This window comes from Cadophora gregata, assembly GCF_030347475.1.
Source record: "Cadophora gregata isolate MNR1 chromosome Unknown scaffold_6, whole genome shotgun sequence".
Taxonomy (NCBI): Eukaryota; Fungi; Ascomycota; class Leotiomycetes; order Helotiales; family Ploettnerulaceae; genus Cadophora; species Cadophora gregata.
The window spans coordinates 130,904-152,433 of NW_026695929.1; the positions used below are offsets into that span (position 1 = coordinate 130,904).

At 49.6% G+C, this 21,530-nt stretch overlaps 9 protein-coding genes across 9 annotated transcripts; 3 read left to right on the forward strand and 6 right to left on the reverse strand.

The window, feature by feature from the left end:
- Positions 1-386: 386 nt before the first annotated feature.
- Positions 387-2,381, reverse strand: ONS95_011867 (uncharacterized protein). The gene is made up of 2 exons (XM_058505466.1): positions 2,150-2,381; positions 387-2,101 (listed from the first exon to the last, which is right to left on the reverse strand). Exon 2 carries the CDS (start codon positions 2,008-2,010, stop codon positions 535-537), a length of 1,476 nt encoding a protein of 491 aa, XP_058357986.1. The 5' UTR covers positions 2,011-2,101; positions 2,150-2,381; the 3' UTR covers positions 387-534.
- An 824-nt stretch (positions 2,382-3,205) lies between these two features.
- Positions 3,206-5,631, forward strand: ONS95_011868 (uncharacterized protein). Its single transcript, XM_058505467.1, has one exon. It carries the CDS (start codon positions 3,515-3,517, stop codon positions 5,423-5,425), a length of 1,911 nt encoding a protein of 636 aa, XP_058357987.1. The 5' UTR covers positions 3,206-3,514; the 3' UTR covers positions 5,426-5,631.
- Positions 5,632-6,060: 429 nt separating this feature from the next.
- On the reverse strand, positions 6,061-7,161 carry ONS95_011869 (uncharacterized protein; the record flags this gene model as incomplete). Its single annotated transcript, XM_058505468.1, has 1 exon — positions 6,061-7,161. One exon carries the CDS (start codon positions 7,159-7,161, stop codon positions 6,061-6,063), a length of 1,101 nt encoding a protein of 366 aa, XP_058357988.1.
- Positions 7,162-7,496: 335 nt separating this feature from the next.
- ONS95_011870 (uncharacterized protein) lies at positions 7,497-8,999 on the reverse strand (the record flags this gene model as incomplete). The annotated part of the gene is made up of 1 exon (XM_058505469.1): positions 7,497-8,999. Exon 1 carries the CDS (start codon positions 8,691-8,693, stop codon positions 7,497-7,499), a length of 1,197 nt encoding a protein of 398 aa, XP_058357989.1. The 5' UTR covers positions 8,694-8,999.
- A 452-nt stretch (positions 9,000-9,451) lies between these two features.
- ONS95_011871 (uncharacterized protein) lies at positions 9,452-10,534 on the reverse strand (the record flags this gene model as incomplete). Its single annotated transcript, XM_058505470.1, has 1 exon — positions 9,452-10,534. The coding sequence occupies one exon, from the start codon at positions 10,532-10,534 to the stop codon at positions 9,452-9,454; it is 1,083 nt and encodes a 360-aa protein (XP_058357990.1).
- A 635-nt stretch (positions 10,535-11,169) lies between these two features.
- ONS95_011872 (uncharacterized protein) lies at positions 11,170-14,151 on the reverse strand (the record flags this gene model as incomplete). Its single annotated transcript, XM_058505471.1, has 3 exons — positions 11,170-12,617; positions 12,662-13,505; positions 13,552-14,151. The coding sequence occupies 3 exons, from the start codon at positions 14,149-14,151 to the stop codon at positions 11,170-11,172; spliced, it is 2,892 nt and encodes a 963-aa protein (XP_058357991.1).
- A 495-nt stretch (positions 14,152-14,646) lies between these two features.
- On the forward strand, positions 14,647-16,361 carry BAT1 (Mitochondrial branched-chain amino acid (BCAA) aminotransferase). Its single transcript, XM_058505472.1, has 2 exons — positions 14,647-14,998; positions 15,104-16,361. Exons 1-2 carry the CDS (start codon positions 14,776-14,778, stop codon positions 16,117-16,119), a joined length of 1,239 nt encoding a protein of 412 aa, XP_058357992.1. The 5' UTR covers positions 14,647-14,775; the 3' UTR covers positions 16,120-16,361.
- A 581-nt stretch (positions 16,362-16,942) lies between these two features.
- ONS95_011874 (uncharacterized protein) lies at positions 16,943-17,874 on the reverse strand (the record flags this gene model as incomplete). The annotated part of the gene is made up of 2 exons (XM_058505473.1): positions 16,943-17,024; positions 17,540-17,874. 2 exons carry the CDS (start codon positions 17,872-17,874, stop codon positions 16,943-16,945), a joined length of 417 nt encoding a protein of 138 aa, XP_058357993.1.
- Positions 17,875-18,145: 271 nt separating this feature from the next.
- ONS95_015060 (uncharacterized protein) lies at positions 18,146-20,814 on the forward strand. Its single transcript, XM_058508745.1, has 2 exons — positions 18,146-20,106; positions 20,180-20,814. Exons 1-2 carry the CDS (start codon positions 18,882-18,884, stop codon positions 20,467-20,469), a joined length of 1,515 nt encoding a protein of 504 aa, XP_058357994.1. The 5' UTR covers positions 18,146-18,881; the 3' UTR covers positions 20,470-20,814.
- The last annotated feature ends 716 nt before the right edge of the window (positions 20,815-21,530 follow it).

Below are 21,530 nucleotides of genomic sequence, written 5' to 3' on the forward strand. Positions count from 1 at the left end.
GGGGCTTACAGTATGGCTGCTGCTTCAACACGAGGGCTTACACCGTGGCATGGGCTGATAGAACCACACGTATCTTCATGTTGCCAACGGGTGGCCATGCCAGGGTGAAGAATTGATTGTTAGAGGCTGACCTCAAGCGATAACCTGAACTGCACACCACTGCTAGTGCGTCGAGAACATCTTTGCAAAATAAAGAGACACACTTACTCGTTTTTCTCACTGCTGTTTTCATAATCTTCTATTGCGAAGTTCCGACGTTTCAGGTTCTGACAGCCATGCAGCAGGGTAACGATCGTACCTCCAGAAGCAAGGTACGAAGTCTTTTCAGAATCACACTGGTCAGGATTGAAAATAGAACTTGTATAACAATCAAACAATTGTATTCCACCAGGTGAAGGTGTGTAAATGATATCTATAAACGCCGACGCCAAGTCTCCGTCTATACCAGTCCCCTTTTCCCAGCCGTCGATCTATACCCCGTCTATCCTAAGTTTTTCCCACCCCAAATACCGAGTCCAATCCCAACCAGAAAACCTATGCAGTTGCCTTTGCAGTTCCATTAATGACATCAGGAGCCCAGGTCCAGCATCCAGACTTGTAGATAGGAACATCGAGTCTGAAAACCTCAATGTCGTAAAACTGAGTAACGAAAGCAGTGACAATGAAGTCGAATGCATTCGAGAACCAAATTCCATTGACACAAGTCTCGTCAGTGGAAGCTGGGATGGTGACGTTGTTGGCGTTGTCGATGTTGAATTGAGCTTGGAGACTGAAGACGTTGATCAAAGTAGGCTTTGCTCTGATACCTGAAGAGAGATCTAGAACGCCACCAAGGAAGTTGACAGCCATCTCAGCGGTGAGCTCAACGAATGGGTTGACTTGAGCCTCGATTGCGGCGGAGACATTGACGGCGTGTGTGTAAACTGGGTCCCAGCCGGAAGTGACGGTATTCTTGCTGTCGAGGAAATCAATGTGGGCCTTGCCGTTGGTGATGGTTGCGGAAAGATCTGCGGAGATTTCAACTGTTCCTGAAGCAGCAACCTCGACACCCATCTTGAACGCAAGAGCTGGGCCAACATCGAGTATGCCGGGGATGCTGAATGCGGCAATGGTGATGCCTGTAGGTGAGAAGCTGTAGACTTCACTTCCGTACGAGGCGGTAGCAGCAACCTTGACGTTGGCTGAAGCAGATAGTCCAAGATCGACATCGACGTAGAAAGAAGTAGCCTTGAGTTTGAGCCAAGAGAAGTGGATGTGACCGCTGACGGCAAGGCTGCCGCCAAGCTTTGGCTCGTGGACAGAGACTGACAGAGTCTTCTTGAGAGGGTCAGTATTCAAGTTGAGGTTACCGGGGAAGTCTCCGAAGAAGGTCGTTGTGACTTCTCGCTTGGCTTCAGCAGGCTTGGTGTATTCTACAGTCATCTCATCAGTCTGCTCGTCAAAGTTTGACTTCTTAGAAGATGCGGTGACAGTGAAAGTGGCATTGTCGAAGGCGACCGAGCTGACGACATATAGACCACGGGTATTGTCGGTGTCGCAATCGCCCAAATGGTTTGTGAACAGAATAAAATTGGAAGCCGGCCAGTCAGCGAAGCTCTCCTCGAAGTCGGCTTTGTTGCCGAATTTGACAGCGACGGAAGTTGCGGAGCAGTCGACGGAAGCAATCGAGTCAATGTCTTCGAGGAGGACTGATGGCATCTTCATGGTGGCTCGAATCGTCGCGGTCATCTGGTCGGTAACGTTGATGGAAGAGTATCCAAGGGTGATGTTTGTTTGAGGGGCGATGGGTTGAACCTTGGACGCAGGTACAGAGGCAGCATCCTGAGCCGAAGAAAGAGAAGCAATCGCAGGAGATTTGGAAGAACGAACAGGTCCAAGTATGATTTTTGGGGTAGCGGGGTTTAATTTCGTGGCTGGATCGATGGAGGCGACAGCTGGAGCAGGAGCTGCAGAGACGAGCGAAGACAGAACAAGTGCCGTAAAGGCAACGGTGCTGAAAAATGAATGCATCTTGTAACGAAAGTGGGGAGCACCAAATGAATGGAAAAGAGAGTGTTGTAAAGAAAAAAGAAGAAAGAATTATGGATTAGAGACCAAAGGACTGTGAGATCGATGAGGATGAGGATTGAAAAAGGGTGAGGGTGCCGACCAGTCTTATAGTTCTCATGCCGGGATGCACTTGCTCAGAACCCATCGAGGATCTCAAGTCGTTGAAACCGGATGTGCTGACATTCTCGAGGCATAACCACGGTTGTCAAAGCTTGACCTAGGCACGGTCTTGGATGAAGATGACGGTGGGGTAGTAAAAGCAGGTCAGCTCTCGGTATCAGCCTTGAGGCACAGATGAATCCGAAATTATTCAGATGAAAACACCACCGAACATCACCCTCAGGAGGTGTCTCTCTGCAAAACAGTGCGCTCAGCCTCTTTTCATTCTACAAAGGGGAACCGAATTTTCCCCGCATGGGTCTCCTGGTCAGAGCGGATGTTATTTGAGATTATGCGAGTTTCAAGTAGAGAGCATTTCTTGGACTCAGTAGATCAAAACTGGGGATCGTCCAATAGTGAGACGAGAATCATCTACCATTTAAGGACGGTCAATTAAGGTTATTCTAGAAGGATTCCATATTGAGAATTACGAGCTCTTTTTCCCAATGTTGACAACTCGCTTACCACCAAAGAAATGAGTCTGGCTAAAAATATATGCTGTGGCGGCTCCTAAGGTACCTGTACCAGAAACTAAAAGTCACCTGATTTATACCACCAAGCTAAGATGAGACTTGTATCTGCCAGTGCTGTGGCCCAAGCCGTGCAGTTTCAAGGTTTTATCCAAGGTCTTCAGTTTTGGTGACAAAGGTTCAACTGAACATGAATATCACAAGAGTTTGTGAAATACCGAGGAAAACCACGTGAAACCTCGGAGCATACGCTGATCGACGAAAAGACGAAGGAATTAACACATATCCTCAAGGGTTCTGTCGAAATTCAAGGACAACCTGAATCAGTATGAAGATAGTGTAGCAACACTCTCAATTGATTGATGGCATGATCAATCAATTCGTGATATCAGGTCAGTTACCAAGAGGCTGCGGGTGACCTATTTAGAAGCGGAAGAGGCATGCGACTACCGAAGGAACTGCACGAGCAGCTGAAAGGCGATCGCCAAAGCGCATTGTCACATCAGGCTTTTGAAGACGAAGTGGGAGGGCTCTACAGTTTATTCTGCTTCAGGCTGCCTCGTACCGTCCCGAAGCCATCTAGACCAAGCCACATCAAGCCACCCTCTTCAGCTCCAGCCTCGTGAACGACAAACTATCATAATGGCCTCAAGAATAAACCCCACCTCTCCTCTCACGCATATTTTCATCTATACAAAGAATTCCATTGTCTCCATTGTCTCCATTCTCTCGCAATTGCTGAAGTGATCTTTCGGTGCAGAAGTGTCGTTTGCCAAACGTCCATCCCTAGTCTTGGCACTCTAATAATCGCTACACTTGAAGGCGATCTATGAACGATGGCAACCAATGGCCCAGCAACTGCTCATCCTTTGAACTCTTTCGTCCCAATATCTCTTTCAAAGCCTGTCCAGCGAGTCCCTGTTGCAAGAAAAGCGGTCCCAACTCGCAAACCTGTTGGGCAAGGACCAGCGTCGCCAGCAAGTCCAACACAGGCGACAGAGGCAGCTACTCAGCCTCAACAAGCTACAAAAAGTACCAATGAGGTTAGCAAGCCAGCTCAAAGTCCAAGTTCACCCACTACAACAGACCCCAATGTCAGAAGACTAGCAGGATACTTTCCATCCAGCCTTGCCGAACCCACTGGCCAGGAGCTGCCAGCAGGATGGACAGCTGCGTACGATCCAGATGGAAGAATTTTTTACATGAACCACATCACCAAGACTAGTTCATGGAACAGACCCCAAAGTAAACCCACGCCACTACCTTCAGGTTGGGAAGAACGCACAACTCCAGACGGGAAAGTATACTATTTCCACTTCACCAGCCAGCTCACAACATGGGAGCGACCATCAGCCCCGGAGCCGATACCCATGTCCAAGATGTTACCGAAATCAGTTCAGCCTTTGGTATTGGAACGCCAACTCTCCTCGGCCTCCACAAATTCGACCTTCGTCCAAACCCCTATCTCGCCTCTCTCCCCAGGTATCGAGTGGGAGGCATCGGACTACAACAGCCCGCGATCATCCCGTCGACGCAGCAACTTCTCCCTTTCATCACTTGGCTCTGCATCCTCGAAGACAATGTCAAAGATCAAACTCCCGACATCTGCGTCCTCGAATGCGATGGTCAAAGGCACGGTGAAAGGGACGAAGAGTGTGGCTAAGGTGGGGATGAAGGGAGTGAAAGTCACTGGGAAGGCGATCAAGGATAATAGGAAGGTTATTGGGTTGACACTGAAGGTGGCGAATTTGGTGTTGAAGAATACGACCGGGATTGATATGGGTGGGTTAGAGGGGTTTTTAGAGGGTGGTGGAGATGTGGGGGAGATTGAGGTGGGTGAGGATGTTGAGGAGGTTGAAGTTGAGGATGAGGGTGAGGAAGTGGAGGAGGTTGAGGCCGAGGATGAAGGCGGTGAAGTAGAGAAGGAGGGAGAGGAAGAAGAAGAAGAAGTCGTGGTTAACTATAGTACTGTTGAGTGCGAGACGACGGATGATGTTTATGTCGATGGGCTCGTGGCCGAAGATCCTGGATGTCAGGACATGCAATCTACCGAAGTGACTACGGAGACTACACAGGCGACCATAATCACTGAAGAAACAACAACTTCCATGGTCCAGATGGAGACAGCAGACGTAGGATGCGGCGGTGAGGAGATCGTCACTCAGGAGACTACAACCGAACAAGTCATCACAGTGGAGCAAACAACATTCCAAGAAACGACTATGGAAGAACAGTTGACAGTCGAGCAACAAGCAGCCTATTCCGGAGCATTCAGTGGAGAAAGTTTGTGGACTGAAGATACAACCGTGCAAGAAACAACCATTCAGGAAACAACAATTGAGCAGACGACCATCCAAGAAACAACAATCGTGGCGACCGACACTTTATGTGCTACTGGCGAAGAGACAACCACAACTTTTGTTACGACGGAGGTCGATACTATGGAAATCACAGCTTTCACCGAAACCGATACCGTGATACAGCAAGAAATGCCCGTTGATCCCCCTCCTTGTGCTCCAGTCGAGCCATCTTTCGTCGAACCTGTTGTTCCTGCAGTGCTGCCTCCTCCTCCTCCGGCTGAACCACCGTGCTTGCCTATGGAACCTATTGCTCCACCAGTGTTACCTCCTCCTCCACCAGAGGAGCCCATGGAACCTTTTGTTTTCGCGCCCATTCTGGCTGGCCCGATGATGGTTGAGCCTCCAGCGGAGTCAAATGGGGTGATTTTTGCACCAACTTATGTGTGAGTCATGAGTGAACGTAGGGATGCTGTCTAGGTCCGTGTTATGAATAATGAAATGTGTTTAATATTGCAAGACATCGCGAGCTTGATATCTGGCAGGATGGAGTTGTAAATTTGATCTTGGGCGAATTTGTCGTCAATGGAGTCATTTCTAGAGAATGTAATGTCACTGAATAATCTACCGGGGATGATATCTGCTAAATGTTAGATTCATCTTGATTTTGCTTTTTTCTTCGTTTCTTCGAAGTAATAATCTATTTCCCTCCCTGACTAAAGAAACGTGGTAATAAAGATCTGTGACTGAAAGACAATGATATGATGAAAGATCGTAATGGTCGTAAACAGAGTATTTATGAACCCTCCGCGGAGGTGAAGGTTGAGAAGGTCAATTCTTCGCTTTAACAGTACGCAACCATCCCTCGAAGACTGGCTCTCGCAATTTCTATCAGACTCACAAGTGTATAACGCTGCAGTTGGCCTTGTAGAAACTTTCAATTGCCCAATGGTGACAAGTCTTTTATATCATACGGAAGTAACCTGCACCGTGTCATACTCCAGAATCGGGGCATGTCCCTCCCCACCGTAACCTCTTTGTCCCGATCCAAGCCAGCCTCTCCAATGTTCCTCCACAAACACCACCTACCTCTTCATCCTCCCACACCCAGGCACCAGCTTCATCAAAGTACTAACCACAATCAAAACCCCACTGAGACACAAAACCGAAAGCTGATCCAGATCCCCCAATCTCGCAATCGTAATTGGTATATCCGTACCCGTCCAGAAATACCACCCGAAGAACGTCACGAAGAACGTACTCAACGTGAAGAGTAGCGCCATTCCAAGATACACTATGAAGACCGTGACTAGCGTGCGAGGAACCAGACCCCAGCTTGCACCGTACGTGAATAACAGAGACACGGGAGTGAATATTGAGAGAAAAGAAAGGATAATCCTAGGTGCGATCGCCATGTCTCCTCCGATGAAGTACAGAGCAAGGCGGGGGAGTCTCGCTTGCTCACCGACCAGGTTTGAGGTTTGGAGAAGGGCAGCTAAGCCGGAATTAGGGGTTTCGAGTTGAAAGTTTGGACCTGGCAAGCCGAACAGGTTGAGTGCGAAATCCTTGGCTCGGAAACCTATCAAGATGATGTCGAATGTGAGGGACATGATAAATAGTGTGGATGATGCGGCGATGGTGAGGATGACGGAAACGAGGGACGTTGGATGGATCACTTGTCGTCGGATACAGAAGATTGAGAGGAGAGTCCCGAGACCGGCTCCCATCCGAAGGACGGTGAGGGAGGCTGCGATACAGCCGATCTCTATAGATGAGGCTTCCTTGGAGAAATCGTGTTGACTGGAGCGCCAGAGAAGGTCGACGCCGGCGATGAGAGGATAGCTGTACACGGCAATGAGGTTGATGTTCATGCCGGATTTTGAATTCAAGAGACGACCTTGTGGCAGGTCAACTCTTGGCCGACGATTAAATAGTTGGTCTATACAGCAGGCCATGGTGGTGAGGAGCCATGCCGCCCAGCTGCCTGGTCCGTAAAAACCAGATACTTTGTCGATACCATACTCAGCTATCAACTCCTCCGATGGTGCGTGGAAGTTGATTAGACCAGAGCAGAGGATGTAGAAAATGCCGAATGTGTAGATAGAGAGCCGTTGGGCGAGGCGGAGTTCGATGGAGTTTGCCGACTTCGCGGTTGAGCGGCCTAGTTTCTCATATTCACCTGACATCTGAGATTTGGTCGAACTTCGGGGAACGGAAATTGAAAACACTGAATGATAAGGTAAGCCCTGGTCTGTATGATGTCCTGTAGGACTGAGATGGTAGCCTCGCAAGTGTGAGGCTCAGCTGATGATGGTCTAAAAATAGACCGTCTCACAGTTGCGAGCCTTGTGGCTTCTGTTATCCATATCAACAACGATACTTTGAAGAACGATGAGAAATGATAATCCACACCTTCTTTCAACAATATTGCGCTGAGGATCTTTTTGGTTTTGTACTGATTCTAGAAACCTCTGGGAACAATGAATCTACTTCAACGTCCAATTGTTTGTCAAGATTCACTTCACTTCACATCTCCATCCCCTTCTCCCAAAATCCTATAAACCTCCCTCACAAACGGCACCCACCCCACTCCCTCATTCGTCATCTTATTCCCCACAAACGCACACGTAACTCCCCTCTCCACATCCATAACAACCATACTCCCACCCCAACCTCCCCAATACGCCACTCTCCCCTCGGGAACAACCCTCTCCACACTCGCATCCCACTGCACATCCGCACCTCTCAGCGCGAAGCCAATCCCAAACCGAACCGGAATATTAAGCAAAAGATCTACACCTTTAAACTGCTCCTCGAAAATCCGATCTCTGATCTCAGGGCTGAGTAAAGACGGCAAAGGATCCTCGTCAGGAGAAGAAGCAAGTGTGACAGCAGAAAGGACATCCACGAGTCCCCTTGCATTCGTAAACCCATTCACAGCACCAACCTCGCCCCTCCTCCAAGTCTCGCTATTCGCCATTTCCGCACTGGCAAGAGGATTCATTATCATGAAACCGACACTCCCCTTCTCAGGGACTTTCCACTCCGTACTAGTAAACACGGGAGGAGGCACCAATTCCGCAATCCTGTCCCAATCCTCCTCCTTACAACCGATTTGGAAATCCGCATTTCCTCTCTTAGCGGCAATCTCTTGCGCGATGTACTCCTTGAGAGAGAGTCCTGTGACGCGGCGGATTATTTCTCCAGCGAGATGGCCGTGCGACCAGCAGTGATACCCGCTCTTCGCGCCGTTGTCAAGATCCCAGGATGGTTTCTGATTAGCTAGTTTCGCCGTCGCGGTAGGCGTGTCACATATATCCTCAAGCGTCATGTCGTCCACCCAGCCTGGGACACCGCTCGTATGGCTGATCAGGGATTTAATCTTCACATTCTCTTTTCCGTGGGATGCGAATTCGGGCCAGTGTTTGGAGACTTTGTCGTCGAGGGAGATTTTACCGCTGGAGGCGAGGTGGAGGAGGGAGAGGGAGACGATGTTTTTGGTGGACGAGAAGACGGGGGAGAGGGTATGGGAGGTCCAGGGTTGGGATTTGGATTTGTTGGGGGAGGTTTGGCCGCCGTGGAGGTCGATGAGGGTTTTGCCGTGGATGTTGAGGGTGAAGGAGAGGCCGAGTTCGGATCCGGAGGTGAGGGCGTCTTGGAGGAGGGTGCGGACGGTGGAGAATTTGGGGTCGCATGTTCCTTGAACTTCGGCGGCCATGGTTGCTGATGATGGAAAAGGTCGTTGTCGTGGGTAAGGAAGGAATTTTGAAGGGATGCGGTAGTAAAGATTGTGGTCTGGTGCTGTGGAACTTGGAGGGTAACAAAGATTTTTAGATTATGTTCCGTACTTGATGAGATGCGATGAGGAAGAATAATATCCTGAGAATCGAAGGCAACAATAGCGGGGTTCGTTGGACATCAATATTATATGAAATGCCAAACTTGTTACTACACCGAGAAAAGCAATTAATACGGTGTCTCCCGGTTTTGGTACCAAAAAAGGAAATAAGTACGATCTCTCGCTTTTAATTGTCAGAATGCGAAAGGGACCTCAAAGACATGAGTCGAAATGTCTCATCTCATGCGGGGTTTCTTTAGCTTCTTGGCCTTGGGGGCTGATCTGTAAAACATCAAAATTGATGCATGTAAGACGCCACGTGATCGGTGTAACCATGCTGATTGGACGATTGTTTTTGGCCAGGTAGAAGTTCTTCATTGTGGGAAATAAGTGGAGAGTGAGTTTAGGTGACGGGAAATTCGAATTTACATTATTTTGTACGTGATGTAACATGGTGTTGTGTTGACTTGGTAGGCGAGAAACTCGCGTAATTGCCCCTGAATTTCATTTTGACTCCGAGACCCGGTCCGTGCTACCACCTGGCAGGTAATCGACTATCAATACGAGTGAACCTCTCTAGATAAGCATTGAACTTGCTATGAGCCAATCCTGAGGCATCTTAATAGTCTTCATCCATCTCAGCTTGTTCCACTCACAACATCACCACCACCACCACTAACGGCAGTAGTATACACCCCGGTCGGCACAGCATGATACCCCCTCTTCCCAACCCTCCTCGTAACCTCACTCCTCCACTCTTCTCCTTTGCCTACACACTCCACAGCCTTCTCAAAAGTCCACACCGGTCTCCACCCCAACTCCTTCACTGCCAAACTAGAATCATACACCCTATCCACTCTATCCAAAAACCTCCACCCCAACTTCTCATACACGCTCTCATATCCTTGCACCACACCCCTCATCGCTTCCGCAGCATTGGAATCTAAAAGTTTGAGAGTCTCGGGGTCAGAAGAAAACGGACTCGGTGCACTGATGATATATTTCCCCCAAGTGACATCCCCAGCCGCAGCTTTTTCCATAGCGCACACATGCGCAGAAACTACATCCTCCAGATCAACCCTCCGATAACAAAGCTCATTAACCTTAAGATTCTCATCGCTCCACCCCATTCGTCTCTCCTCCACATCATCCTGTTCAGGGAAGAAGCGCGAAGTGCGAAGGATGACGACAGGGAGTTTTGTCTGAGCCTGAATAAGCTCGCAGATCTCTTCAGCAGCGACTTTGGTCACGCCATAGATGTTCTTAGGCTGTGGAGTTACCGACTCGGTTATCCACGCAGCTGGTTTTCCTGGGGCTGGGGAGAGGGCCCGACCGAATGTGGTGGTGCTGCTGGTGAAGATGAAGGAGGTGCAGTTTGCTGCGACGGCGTGCTCGAGGAGGAGGGTGGTGCCGGTTATGTTGGTGGAGATGAAGTCGGGTTTGGTGTGGGAGCCTACGTGGGGTTTGTGTAGGGTGGCGGTGTGGAGGATGGAGTGGATTTGGGATTGGGAGTTGTTGTATTTTTGGAAGATGGAGGTGAGGAAGGAGGGGGAAGTGATGGAGCCGGTATGGGTTGTTGTTGGTGAGGGGAGGATGTCGATGCCGATGGGGGTGTAGCCGAGGGAGGGGAGGGTGAGCATGAGAGCTGTGCCGAGATGGCCTGAGGAGCCAGTTACCAAGACGACTTTTGGAGGTTGGGGAGTGGAAATTGAAGATGCCATGTTGCTCTTAAACGACTAGGGAGCGTGGGATTTTAAAAAAATTGTGAGGTCGGAACATAAATGCAGCTGGAACTTGACGAGGGGATTTTGTTTATATGTGAAGGGAACTTTGAGTCACTTTTCGGTTCGTTTAATTCTCCTGACTAAGCTGCATTGGGATTAGAGAACAATAGTCCATCTAATGGTGCGGGTTCATATTGCCAAGCAAAATAAATACAAAAGCATTATGCGCGCGAGTGGTGTCAGATCACTAGACAAATGAAGTTGAATAACAACAAGTAGATGCCACTGACATGAAATAAGCTTGATTCGGGTGGTGAACGAAATCAGCTTTATATCAAAATATAGTGCCGAGAGCAAGACACCAATCCAAGAAAAGTGGGGGGATTCCGCACCCATCCTGAATCATCATTGTGATATTCTATATGCATAATCACAGGTATCTCATATATCTATCTATCATCCCTTCACTCAGTCGCTCGCTCAATCTTTTGGAACTCAACGAATCCAAGTCTGTTTTCCTTCCCACGCTAAAAAATCAAAATTCCAGCACGATGACTGCTTCCCAAATCCTAGCTAACTGCCGAACTAAACCCCTGGCGAACATCTTGTCCACTCAAAAGCAGAACATCCACTCATAGCAAACTCTCCCAAGCATCCAAACCCGACTTCTTCTGTCCCTGCTGCGTACTCTGCGGCTGAGCACCAAATCCCATCTGCTGCTGCTGCGGAGGAGCACCAAACGCATTACTCTGCGGCGGCGGTTTGAATCCCCCCACATTCGAGTTTGTCTGATACGAATTCGCTCCCGGCGGTGGCGGCAAAGAAAAGGAATTCGAAGCGCTGCCCATCTGTGGACGTTGTTGAGTGTGACCGCCTGGCGGTGGGAGCGAGAATGCGTTCATGGGGTTTGTGGCTGCTGGTCGTTGTTGGTTGATGGACATGTTATTTAGAGAGTTTGAGGTGGTGGTAGTGTTGCTGGCCCAGGGGTTTGACGCTGCGGCGCCCCAGTTGACGGATGTCTGGGATTGAGGTGCTTGGTAAGAGGGTGTTTGAGGTTGAAGAGGAGTGGAGTAGGAGTTTTGTTGTTGAGGTTGCATTGGTGCGTTGAATGTGTTTTGAGGTTGGAGGGGTTGTGAGTATTGTGTTGTTGTTGGGCTCAGGGTGTCGAAGCGAGATAAGTCTGGGGTGATCGTGCGAGATGTGGGCTGCTGAGGTCTCATGGGGACGGTCATTGAGTTTCCTGACATCGGTGTCGTCGCAGAATTCGGGGTCGACCACGCGAAAGAAGCGGTGGTTGATGGGTTCGAGACATTTCTCGGCGATGCTAGTGCAGGTCCAGAATCCCAACCACCGTCGAGAGGATTTGACGGTGATGCTGGACCGGCATTACCTTTGACTAGGCGCTCGAAATCGATTTCCGGATCGTCTGATGCGCCGTTGGTACTGAAAGCATTCGTGGCACCAAAAGACATGAAGTCATCATTTGCCTTGGTTTGAGTACCGTTTGCCCCAGAGAGCTCTTGGAGCTTCTTCGTTTGCTCAGCCTCCACTCGCGCTGATAGGCTCTTGATAAGATCCATGAACAGTTGAAATTGTTTCAGATCCAATAATGGACCCAAGCTCATGCTCCAGAGGACAGGCAGGATATCCATCGCGACGAAGTCAGCGTCTGCAACACCTCCCACCTGGCGTAGCACGTTCAGTGCGGCAATCCCGACGGCTGGTTCCTTAGTCTTAATGCCCTTGATCAGAGGCACGATCTTCTCCTGCATGGTATATTTGTCCAGAGCAGTCGATGAACTTTTCTTGCTCGCATTAGAATTGTTGATACCATCGAGGCCATCATTGCTTGATGCCGGGTCATTTGATCCTCCACACAGAATCACAAATGCTTCCAAGCCTCGTACTTTGATTCCAAGACTACTGGTTTTGGTGAAGACCGAAGCGATCACAGGGAATAGCTCGTTTTTGATGGTAGAGAAATCCAAGACTGGAAGGATGATTGGTAAGCTCCGTAGTGCGGCGTCCACGATGGTATGTGTTGGAGATTCGATTGCAAGATGGATAATGGGAAGAATGTCTGTAATTGTTAGTTGCGTCAAGAAACTATACTGTCAGACTTACTATCTTTGAACTCCTTCCCAGAGCAATTGTTCGTAACGGCCCGAATATGCTCCAATAGAACCATCAAGCCCGCTTCCTTTGCAGGATCCCTCTCAGGAGGTGTTTTGCTATTACCGACAGGGATGAAGATCTCGTTCAATCTTGGTATAATCTTCTCTGCGAAAGCTCTCCGTCCTGAAGGTAGCAGTTCCACGATCGTAAAGATATTCTTCAGGATCAGAGATAGTAATTCCCGATCTTTCATCTCCTCAAGAAGTGCAGGAAGCACTTTCTTCTCAAGCACAGACTTGGGGAAAGATGGCAATACCCTCGAGAGTCCCCGCATGAATTGTGCTTTCTCATTCGGCGTCTTGGCTGGTAATGAATCCAGAAAACGTATGGTCGAGATCAAAATATTGTCGAAATATGCACTTTGCTGGAACTCCTTTGCCGTCATCCTCTGGGCGGGTCTCCTAGTTATCAGACGGGGAAGCACTGAGGCGGTAAGATCTTTCGGGATTGGTCGAGAGGAAAGAAAGCCATTGCTAGCAGAGGGTATTGACGAAGACGATGCAAACAGTCTCTTGTACGTCGAGACACTCGCATTACTCTGTAGTGGTGAAGTATGTGGTGAGTTGTATAGGGCGATTATTAACAATCCAAGGGAAAACATATCCGCAGCTATGTTCAGATTCGAATCCAGCACGAAATCAGGAGAGGCATAGTCGAGGTTCATTTGTACAGAGCGAGGTAATCGAGGGTCGAGGTTCAGGGTTTCGGACAGGCTTATGGGTATTACTGAGCTGGGTTTGGTTGATCCATCTGGTGGACTTGAGAAGCTCAGTCCACTAATCTTCCAATCGGACTGCAATCATCAGCGCTGGTCTAAGGATCTTGGAGGGCATTCCAACCTTTGCATTCACAAAAACGGCGTCCGGTGTCAAGTTGCCATGCACAAGACCGGCATTATCGTGCAAGAATTCCAACGCCTTGCTGATCTGCTCCAAGCCTTTTTGTATTTCCAACTCATCGATTTCCAATTCCCTTCTCCGTCTCCCACCTTCTCCATCTTCCGTAACGTATCGACTCGACCTCCCTCCTACACCACCAGCCCTCTCCTGCTCGTCTTTCTCCAGCAGCAATCCAGATAGCGAAGCAGTCACCGTCTCAGTCGCAAATTGTAACCCGCCATTCCTCGTATCTTCCACCGGCTCAACCAATTCCAGGATATTTGGATGCCGCAACCTAGCCAGCAACGAAGCCTCCTTCTTCAACCTCTCCACCACCTCCTCCGTAGCTCTTTTCAATGACGAAGCACTCGACCTTCCCAGGGAGCCAGAATGCGAGTCTAGAGATTTGCGATCGAACACAAATACCGAGACGGCCTTCCCAGTGAACTTCTTCTTCGCATCGTAGATCTTCCAAGGACCGGATGTAGAGCTAGGTGTTGATGCTATTGAATAATTGGAATTGATATTCGAGGAGAAGGATTTCAGGGCCGAGCTGAACATGTTGATGGGAGCTCCTGGGAGCTATGCTTTGCGCAGCGGCGGGGGGACTATGGTCGCATGAGGAAGGAAACGTGTTGACTGTCAGGGCAGCAGGGTGAAATTGATGCGTTGTCGTGGAGTGGGCAAGAAGCAGAATTGTCGAAAGAGTCTAGATATTGAAGATATATTTCCTCAGCAAGGATTGGTGCAGTTCAAGCCAATTAAGTTCTCGAGCCTTGTCAGCTTGCTGATGTTGAAAGGAACACAGTGGTGGCCTTTCGGACGAGGCTCTGGCTTTGGTCAGCTCAACTCACTCACTGCCCCCTGTACATGCCAAGACTATTCACAGTCCACTCCAGCAGCGTTGTTCAGCGGAGTAGTGGAGTGGAGCGGAGGTGAAAGCTGACCAAAAAGGCGCACGCATTGGATCGGCAATCAGCGGGCAGAAAGCTTGGCAGAAATAAGACACAGCTCCGATGTTAGGAGGGCGAGATATTTACATTCATACTTCAACCATACCAAAGCCTCTCTGACTCAACCCTTAGACAATTCCCCACCCCGCAATTGAGTTCCTCAAGCTATAAAGCGGGCTGGAGAACACGAATTCAACCTCTTCTCTCCTCTCCCTCAATTCAATCGCTCACAATGCTCCGTCAATTACGACCGCGAGCTTCGCTGTTCCAGCAACCCTCGAGGCTGATAGCTGCTGCAGCAAGTCAGCAATCGAGGTTATATAGTATCAAGGCGACTGCGGCGTCAGATGTGAAGGTGCAGGATATTGATGCGTCGAAATTGACTATTACGAAGACGACGACACCGAAGGAGTTGCTGCCGTCAAATGAATTGGTGTTTGGAAGGACGTTCACTGGTATGCCTGTCACTCTCGCTGTTACCCTCCTCCCATTGCCCAACCCCCAACTTCTCTCTACATATCTCAACCTACATCAACATAAATATGCTAACCCTCCTCCAGACCACATGCTCTCCCTCGAATGGACCGCCTCGGACGGCTGGCTCCCCCCACGCATAACACCCTACCAAAACCTCTCCCTCGACCCCGCCTCCTGCGTCTTCCACTACGCATTCGAATGCTTCGAAGGCATGAAAGCCTACAAAGACAGCCAGGGACGCGTGCGACTCTTCCGTCCAACGCAAAACATGGCACGCATGAACAAATCCTCCGCGCGCATCGCCCTCCCGACCTTCGACTCCGCCGCAATGATCAACCTCATCGCGAAGTTCGCCCAGCTAGAAGAGCGATTCATCCCCGACGCGAGAGGATACTCGCTGTACTTGCGCCCGACTATGATTGGCACGCAGCGAACACTGGGCGTTGGACCACCCGGGAGTGCGCTCCTGTATGTGATTGCCAGCCCTGTGGGGCCGTACTACCCTACAGGATTCAAGGCTGTCAGTTTAGAGGCGACGGATTATGCGGTTAGGGCGTGGCCTGGGGGTGTGGGTGATAAGAAGCTGGGAGCGAACTATGCGCCGTGTATTGTGCCGCAATTGGAGGCTGCGAAGAGGGGGTTTCATCAGAATTTGTGGCTGTTTGGTGAGGAGGAGTACGTTACTGAGGTGGGGACGATGAATATGTTTGTGGCGGTTAAGAACAAGGAGACGGGACAGAAGGAGTTGCTTACTGCTCCTCTAGATGGGACGATTCTTGAGGGTGTGACGAGAGATTCGGTGCTGAGTCTTGCGAGGGAGAAACTTGCTCCTGAGGGGTGGGTGATCAGTGAGCGGAAATACACAATGCCTGAACTGGCTGAGGCAGCGAAGGAAGGTAGACTCCTCGAGGCGTTTGGAGCGGGCACGGCGGCGATTGTGAGTCCAGTACGGAATATTAGCTGGAAAGGACAGTTGGTGGAATGTGGGTTGAGGCCGGAGCAGGAGGCGGGCGAGATTGCGTTGAGGATGAAGGACTGGATTGAGGCGAGGCAGTATGGGGATGAGGAGCATGAGTGGAGTTATGTTGTACCAAAATAGATGGGGTGGTCGTTCAAAGAAAATAAACAAACGAAAAGCCTGGCGAGGTAGATAAGATAAGATCTGATATGGCTTTTTGCTGAAATGAAATGAGAATGCGGTGCGGCGAGCGTTGATTTGCTTGGCTGGAGATCTGTTCTAAGATCCTTTTGATGCAGTCCTGTCCTCTGAACCTTCCATACATATCGAAACCTGGCAAGGGCGAGCCCCCCACCTCTTAATTTTGGTATGGAAACACTGGGATCAAGCAAGTCGTTGGATGTCATCTCGATTCTTCTCATCCATGCTGCGTCTCAACTTATTCCATTCCTTTCCTCAGCCAGATTCACGCCTAAAAATATTCATAACCCACTCGATGAATAGCTAGCTCACTTGACCTTCTCACAAAGCAAATACATCACATCACACGTCACTACCAACTTCACAGCACGATTCAAACCGAAAGATTTCCTCCACGAGTCAAGCAAAGGACAGGAAAAACAAAACAACAATTGACATTTCGCCTTAAAGCATCCATTCTATACGTACGTTAGGAAACCCCTTCTCCCAGCTGACATGACCCGTAAGCCAGCCATCCCATCTACCACTTGCCCACATCCCAGCCATGCGAAGAGCCGGTTTCAAAATTCAGATTTCAATGACGCATATGTACAATCCCATCCTCTCTGCAGCATCTATCACCCGTCACCCATCAACCATCCATCCACTAACATGTATCTCCCCAACTCAAAGCCGATATCAATTCTAATACTGCTGGGTATTTCGATTGCAGTGCTGGGTCGAGAATGAATGTAGGATGCGATAGGTGACATGTTGAATCGTCTTATGATTTACTTTCTGGCTCCTTGAGGATCCCCTCCACTTCTAACCGGCGACGTGCTTCTTCTAGGGCCCAGGTTTGTATCCTACAAAAGATGGTGATTAGCTTATATTCTGCCAGAAATGCCTCGTTATCTACTTTGTGGATGGTTGGTGAATTGTTGGTGTTGGATGGAAGTTGAGAGATAGGCTGGAGGGCAGGTGGATGGATGGCTGGATGGATCTTGGTGGGGAGCTGAGTGGTTGCGGAGCTTGAGGTATGGCTGAATCTCTGCTTGTGGTAGTTCGCGGATCATCAGGGCATTTCCTTCGCTCTATGACCATCAATTGGACCTGAATTGAGGCGTCTGTCGAAGACTCAATCCCAGAATTGCCCATCTCGAAACTCGGCTTCCCATCCATCGATCATCCACCATCCAGCTCCCCTCTCTCTTTCTTAATCCTCGATTTTCGCTCTTAAAATCCATCTCCTTTGCCATCTCTTTACACCCATCCATCCATACATCACTCGTCCTCAGTCCCCCTTCACCCCATCCCCAACTCCTCGGTTCCCCCACCGCATCCCAGACCCCAAGACCTCAACAAAGAAATATGCACTCACGAAGTATCCGGCTTAAACGCATAAGCAACCGTTCCCGCTGCCAAACTCCCAAAAAACCCATACATCCAAACATTCTCCCACCCCTCCTTCTCCGCTTTCTCTCCGGGCTTAACACCAAACAGCCATCCAGTAGGTGGATCATAGTGGTCTTCATGTGCGTGTTCTTCGTGTGCCTCCTCTTCTGCGTGTTCTGCTGCGGCGTTGGGGTCTACCGTGGTGTCTGCCGCGCGGGAGGGTGTGCTGGTGAAGCTACGGATGGCGGTTGTGCGGGTGGAGGAGATGTGGATGTTGCGAGCGGCGCGCAGGACGGCGCGTGAGGGTTGGAGAGGGGGCATGTTGACCGTTGTGCTCTTGGTGAGGTGTGGAGGAGAGGTGAGGTTACAGGTGGAGGAGCTTCAAGCTGCTATGACTGAGATGTCGTCGTTGGTGAAGTCGCTTGAGCCGGAACGTTCAGTTTGGAGTGGCGCTAGTGGTTAGCGCGCCGAGCTTGCGCTGTGGGGTTTGTTTTGCTTCCTTCCGCCCTGAAATCTCTCTCCTGATAGCAAAACTCCAGAAATTTCTGATCAATTGTTCTTTTATATTTTCGTATTTTCATATTAAATTTCGTTTCGTCTCAATTGCAATTTCATAGAATTTGTACTCCCTGTATTGATACTTAACTGATGACGAAATGTTACGAGATTCTGCACAGTCTGCAGATCTCAACCTGGAAGTATCCGGATCCGGCTTGTTGGGACGGTGCATGCTGAGTGTGCAGGTTGCCGCCCAATTTGCTTACGATGATGAAGATAGTTGCTTACGTTTGCTGTTCTCGTCCCTAACCTCGAACCGTGGGATAGTTATCCAGTGTCCAGTCTTCAAACAGCCAGTTCTGACGTGGTGTGAGAATGACCTCGAACGGTATTAGGAGTACTAGACCTAAAGCCCTGATTGCTCTATTTCTGATGTTCTGAAACTTGATGCATTGGTATTTTAAGGATAAGTTCAGTACTTCTTTTTTAATTGCTGATATTTCGCAAGAGAGGTTCTAAGGTTTTGTGGCTTGATTGTTGATTGGCCAGGCTCAATGTAGCGGCCACGCTCACCTGAGTCTTCAAACCTCATCTTCCACCTGACGATTCCAGCCTGACTGGTAAAGCAAACTCCCTTTTACAGCCACTGTCTGCTGGGCTACTACACCGATACCTCTCATAATCGCTTTTGAAACTACTTTGAATCTACAGCACCCGGTATTTTGCACTCAGCAAGACGAGGCTGTGCCTAAGAAGCACAATCAGCTTGGTCACATAGCTTTACTGGTTCAATCGGCTCGAAACTGGGCAATCACCAATACAGTTTGAAGATGATCTGTTTCCGATTCGTGGGGAAGCTCCTTCTTCGCTGGGACATCGTCGAGATCACCCTCGTCATTTATTCGATCAGCATCCTTTATGCCATAGGCAAGGGTCTTCGCTATCGGGCAGCAATATCAACAATAGACATAGGGATGTATGGGATCGACAAAGTATCCAGCTACTATGGCCCTGGAAGCTGGGCATCATGGCTCTTTACTACTGCTGCCTGCTGCCTAGATAGACTATTTCGTAAACCAGAACCCTACCAGGCTGGAAAATTGAGTCATCGATACTTTACTGGCATCGACCTCAACATCATCGGAGTCTACAGCTACCCCATGGTCGCAGGCTTTGACCTCCTCACAAGGTCGAAACACTATTTTCAGTATCCAATGATGCAAGTTTCCTGTCTTGCTGCTCCCTCTACAGTTCTTCACGTAGGCACTGGACTTGGCATTCTTCTCACTAGCATTTGTTTTCGACGATGGTACCTGTACGGAACGGAACTTGCGGCTGTTTTTATTGGCGCATTGGCAACTTGTACCTTCATCCTCATGTACTCGGTATTCGATTGCTGGCTCCTCGGATGTTCGCCGACAGACCTTGCACTAGGCTTCTTCTTGCTGCCTAGATTAGCCCATCGAACACACAGGAGAAATGAGCTCATTCGACTATTCCAGCACTCGAAACACGCGCAGATAGTTTCCTACTTTGGATGTCTTTTGGCTCCCACCTCGATCTTTGACAACTCCTGTGTGACAGATCTGGGAGTGGTATTGTACCCAGTAGTAGGACTTGCCGGTCTTGTTCGTCTCTTCTCCAAATCCAGACTGAGTTGGCGAACACCGTTATTGACACTTGGCGTGACCATTGCACTCTATGGGGCCGACCTCTGCCTTTTTATGTTATTCATGTACCTGGCATACATGTTCCCCGTATACTTCTGGCTCTATCCGTCGCCGCCCCTTACGTCGACATCTGTGCTAGATCTTGACCAGTTGTCCGTTTTGTGTCTTGGGGGTGCTCTAGTATTCATTAGTAGTGGCGTACGTTTGATTGATAACGATTCTTGGGTTTTGGAAAAGCTTTGGGCACTTTCACGGCACGTTTCCCTGCGCCTGGCAAGGTTGAACCGTAACCTTTGTGGCATAACCAGACGACAAGAAATTCGGGTGGAAGCTGATATTCCACTCCCCGAACGATGGATCAATTCACATCGTGATGGCTCGAGAAGTAAGTGCAGCCCACTCAAGCCTTGATACATCTCATTAGATACATTTTATGACTAATACGTTGCTCCCTTAAGGCACGATCCAAGACCAACGCGAGTTCGCATCTCGGCCCAGATCCTCATCACCTCAACTGCCCTCTCCAACTTTACCACCTCGTCCCCTCCCCGTTTTCCGTCTCCCCAGTCTTCCAAATCCAAGCCCAACTCCAACTCCTCACACCTCTCCACAAACCCCACAACCTCCTCTCTTCTCCTCTCAAACACACACTCCCTCTCCATTACAACACTTTCACCTACACCCTCGTCCCTCATCGTTGCGACCAATTTCTGATGGACAGTCGGAAGCGCCAGCGCATCGAGGATAACGAGGCGGAGAACCGCGAGTTTGGCGCCTCTTGTGGATGCTGGGCAGGAGGTGATTGACTTCAGAAGAACTTCACGGAGGGTGTGCGACGCGAGCGAGAGGGTGAGGTGGTTGTGAATCTGGGCTTGGATTCGGGCTGGTGTTGATTGGATAGATGAAGCAGTGGAGAGTGACGCGAGGAGGGCTTTTAAGTATGTGATGTAGAATTTGAGGAGGGGTCCGTATCCTGTTTCTATTATGTTAGCTCTGATCTCCCTCTGCGCCATGCTAGAGACCACGCCGTCTGTATGTCTCAGAAGTTCAAGGGAAAATGGAGAATCAGACAAGCGGACTCACCTCTCCCACCCCCCTCCCTTCCCAAATCATGACTTAGAACCTCAAACCACCACCCCAACTCCTCCCTTACACCTTCATCAACTCCCGTTGCCATCGCACTCTGCTCCCCTCCTCCCCTTTCCACAGCACCCCTCACCAAACAATGCACAACACACACCCCTTTCCAAACCCTCAACCCATATAAATCCACCTTCCTCCTCGCTACACTCGATGCGTTGTGAATGCTATTCCCCATTCCACTATAGATCGAAGCTGTGGTTTTGAGGTAGCTGGGTCTATATTCCAGTGGGAGTTTTTGGAGGGCTTTTATGAGAGGGAGGGAGAGGGAGGGAGAGGGGAGAGGAGGTGGGTGTGTTGAGGGTTTGGAGGGTTTGGATGGTGGTGGGTGAGGGGGGAGTTTCTTCTAGGGGGAGGAGGTGGGTTAGTGTGATGGTTGTGAGGGTGGTGAGGGAGTGTGAGCGGGAGGGAGAGGGGCAAGGGGATTGAAGTACCTTGTGAAGTGGCTTCCTTCAATGCCTTCCTCATCTTTTTCTCACTGAAATGCGAGATATAGACACGGACTGCTTTGTTGAACATCGAGAGAGGAGTACATGGACGTGATGCCGTCAAAACAGCCATACTCGTAGTTTTATGGTGGGCCTTGAGTGGTTTCTTGCCTGCTGTTGAGGTTGAGGCTGGTGTCTTGTGGTTGGAAGTGAGGTCGAGAGAATGTTGGCGATAAAATCT